Source organism: Chionomys nivalis, chromosome 2 (assembly GCF_950005125.1).
Source record: "Chionomys nivalis chromosome 2, mChiNiv1.1, whole genome shotgun sequence".
Classification (NCBI taxonomy): domain Eukaryota; kingdom Metazoa; phylum Chordata; class Mammalia; order Rodentia; family Cricetidae; genus Chionomys; species Chionomys nivalis.
The window spans coordinates 104,244,433-104,247,192 of record NC_080087.1 but is presented as its reverse complement, the minus strand read 5'-3'; the positions used below and the strand labels follow the sequence as shown (position 1 = coordinate 104,247,192).

Here is a 2,760-nt window from a genome sequence, read left to right as displayed (position 1 = left end):
TGATATCTACACAAGGACACAGAGATAAAATGCCTTTTGCCCTTTCATCTGAGCCTCTGAGAAAGTCTTGAATGGGTCTGGCTCCCCAAAACAGGTAGATAAAAGAAACAGGTTGGAGTTCAAAGCACAAGGATCCATATGTTCTCGCTGATTTGTTTTATTAAAGGTAACACTACCTAGGGAAGGATGTGACCTTCCAAACAATGGGTGAGTGTTAGACTAATTTTAGATCCTTATAAATGGTTTTAGTTTCAGATGGATTACAAATTTAAACATTTAAAAAACAAAGGTAGAATGTCACAGCAGAACATTTTCATGAACGTAGGGGAAGTAAACATTTCTAAAATGTAAAATCTCTATAAGGGAAATTGTACACATTAAACATGAAAATGAAGAACTTTTCCTCGCTGTAAGACCCATGAGGTCAGAGCATATAATGAACTGGAAGGTATTTTCTTCCAAGGGCTCAGATCTGACAAGGAGCTCGGATCCAGACGATGTAAGAAGCCCTGTAAGGAAAGAGACCAGTGTGAAAATGGGCAGAAGATGTGGGCGGCTCACCAGAGAGGTCATAGCCAATGAACAGTGAGACGCTCAGTGTCAGTACCTGCAGAACACCGTTCTGCAGATATAAGTCACAGTGAGAAGCCTTTGGAGCCCAGAAGAAAGGCTGATGGAAACAGATGAACAGCTCTGCGTGTTGGCCAGGATTTAGAACCTCTAGGATTCTTCTCCTATACTGGTAATGGGAGTGAAACTGGTACATAAAGTTTGGAAACCAGTTTCTTCTAAATCTGACCATACACATATCTTGTGTTTCAGCAGCTATAGAAACATACAGCCTTTGTGTACCTATGTCTAGCTTAGATACAGCTCTGTGTAACTCACTAAACTGCATAGATATCAATAAAATACTACCTAGATTGTATATAGCAGCATTACACATCCTAGACAGTACCTGTAATACTGTCAACCAAGAGCAAAATACAAGACTACATGCTGATACATATGTAAATATCGCTGAGCAACAATGCATGAATCATTGCTACATGCAAAGACACCCAAACACAAACTGCTGAGCCAAAGCAGAACATGAAGGTGTATGTACTTCATGATTACAATAATGAAACTCAAAACATCCAGATTACTCTCTGGAAATAGTGGCCAGCATAGTGGTTATCTTGAGGCAGAGAGGGTGCCTAGAGTTGGACTCTAATGCTTGATCTACCTGGACTACAGTTTCCTGAGTCCACACGCAGAAAATATGTTTGGATAAAGGCTCATTACTGTAGGTAATTTTATAGGTTTGTTAAATTACTTTAAAAATATTAAATAGAATATGATATGAGATTTTATTTGAATTCTACTTGAGAATACTTAATGTCTACTGAGGAGTATTACCCAAGCCCAAGGTCCTTCTCAGAGCATCCTTAAATTCAGTGTTCCTCAGACAGTAGATCAAAGGATTCATCATGGGTGTGAGGACAGTGTACACAGCAGAGATGAGCTTGTTGGAGCTCCGGGAATCGATGGCCTGTGGCCTCACATACATGAAGATCATGGCCACGTAGAAGAAGGTGACCACGGTGAGGTGGGAGGCACAGGTGGAGAAGGCCCTCCACCGTCCTGTGGCCGAAGGGATACGCAGCACAGCCAGGGTGATGTGTCCATAGGAGAGGATGGTGGCTACGAGAGGGAACACCAGAATGATGAAGGCCAGAATGAAGTCCACCAGCTCTGCAGTAGAGAAGTCAGTGCAGGCCAGCTTGAGGATGGGGGAGATGTCACAGAAGAAGTGGTTTAAGACATTGGAGCCACAGAAGGTGGCACTGGAGATAAAATAGACCTTGATCACAGAGATGGTGAAGCCACTAGCAAAAGAGAAGGCCACGAGCTGGACACACAGCCCCGTGGTCATGATGACTTGGTAGCGCAGGGGATGGCAGATGGCCACATAGCGGTCATAGGCCATGGAAGCCAGGAGTACACACTCCGTGCACACCAGGGAGCTGAAGAAGTAAAGCTGAGTCATGCAACCAGCAAAAGAGATGCGTTTCCTCTGCAGGAGGAAGCCGTCCAGCATCTTGGGGATGATGTCTGACACATACCAGATCTCTAGGAAAGACAAGGAACCCAGGAAGTAGTACATGGGTCTGTGGAGAGAGGCGCTGCTCCAGACCGTGAGGATGATGGCCAGGTTCTCCACCAGCACGAAGAGGTAAGCAAGCAGGAAGAGGAGGAAGAGCGGGTACTGCAGCCTGGGGGCTGTGGGAAAGCCCAGCAGGATGAACGTGCTGACCTTGGTGATGTTCTCTCCCCTCATCCTTCTGCACCTGCAAAAGATCCACAGGCCAATAGGACGGGCCAAGCATCAGCTGAGGGGAGAACAGGGAGCAGTCAGTAGCTTCAGGTGGAAAACAGAGGTCCTGGTTCCTGTGAGCAGCAGGGAAAGAAATTAATTTTCCTGCCAGGTCTTAAACTGGGAAGACCAATGCACTAGTGTTTGGGTGCATAATGAAGAGGGGATGGGCAAGAGGGGAACTACATGGCCTACATGGCCCATCAGGAGACTAGCTGGAGTTAAGAATGGGTTTCTGAGAGGTTGTGGGGACAAGGAAACACTCTTGCATTGCTGGTGGGAGTGCAAGCTGGTACAGCCCCTTTGGATGTCAGTGTGGCGATGTCTCAGAAAATTAGGAAACAACCTTCCTCAAGACCCAGTAATACCACATTTGGTTATATATCTAAGGATGCTCAACC

General features: G+C 45.6%; 1 protein-coding gene across 1 annotated transcript; it reads right to left on the bottom strand.

Annotated features, from left to right (window-relative positions):
• Nucleotides 1–1,384: 1,384 nt before the first annotated feature.
• On the bottom strand, nt 1,385–2,323 carry LOC130870163 (olfactory receptor 6B2-like). The gene has a single exon (XM_057762758.1). It carries the CDS (start codon nt 2,321–2,323, stop codon nt 1,385–1,387), a length of 939 nt encoding a protein of 312 aa, XP_057618741.1.
• Between the last annotated feature and the right edge of the window lie 437 nt (nt 2,324–2,760).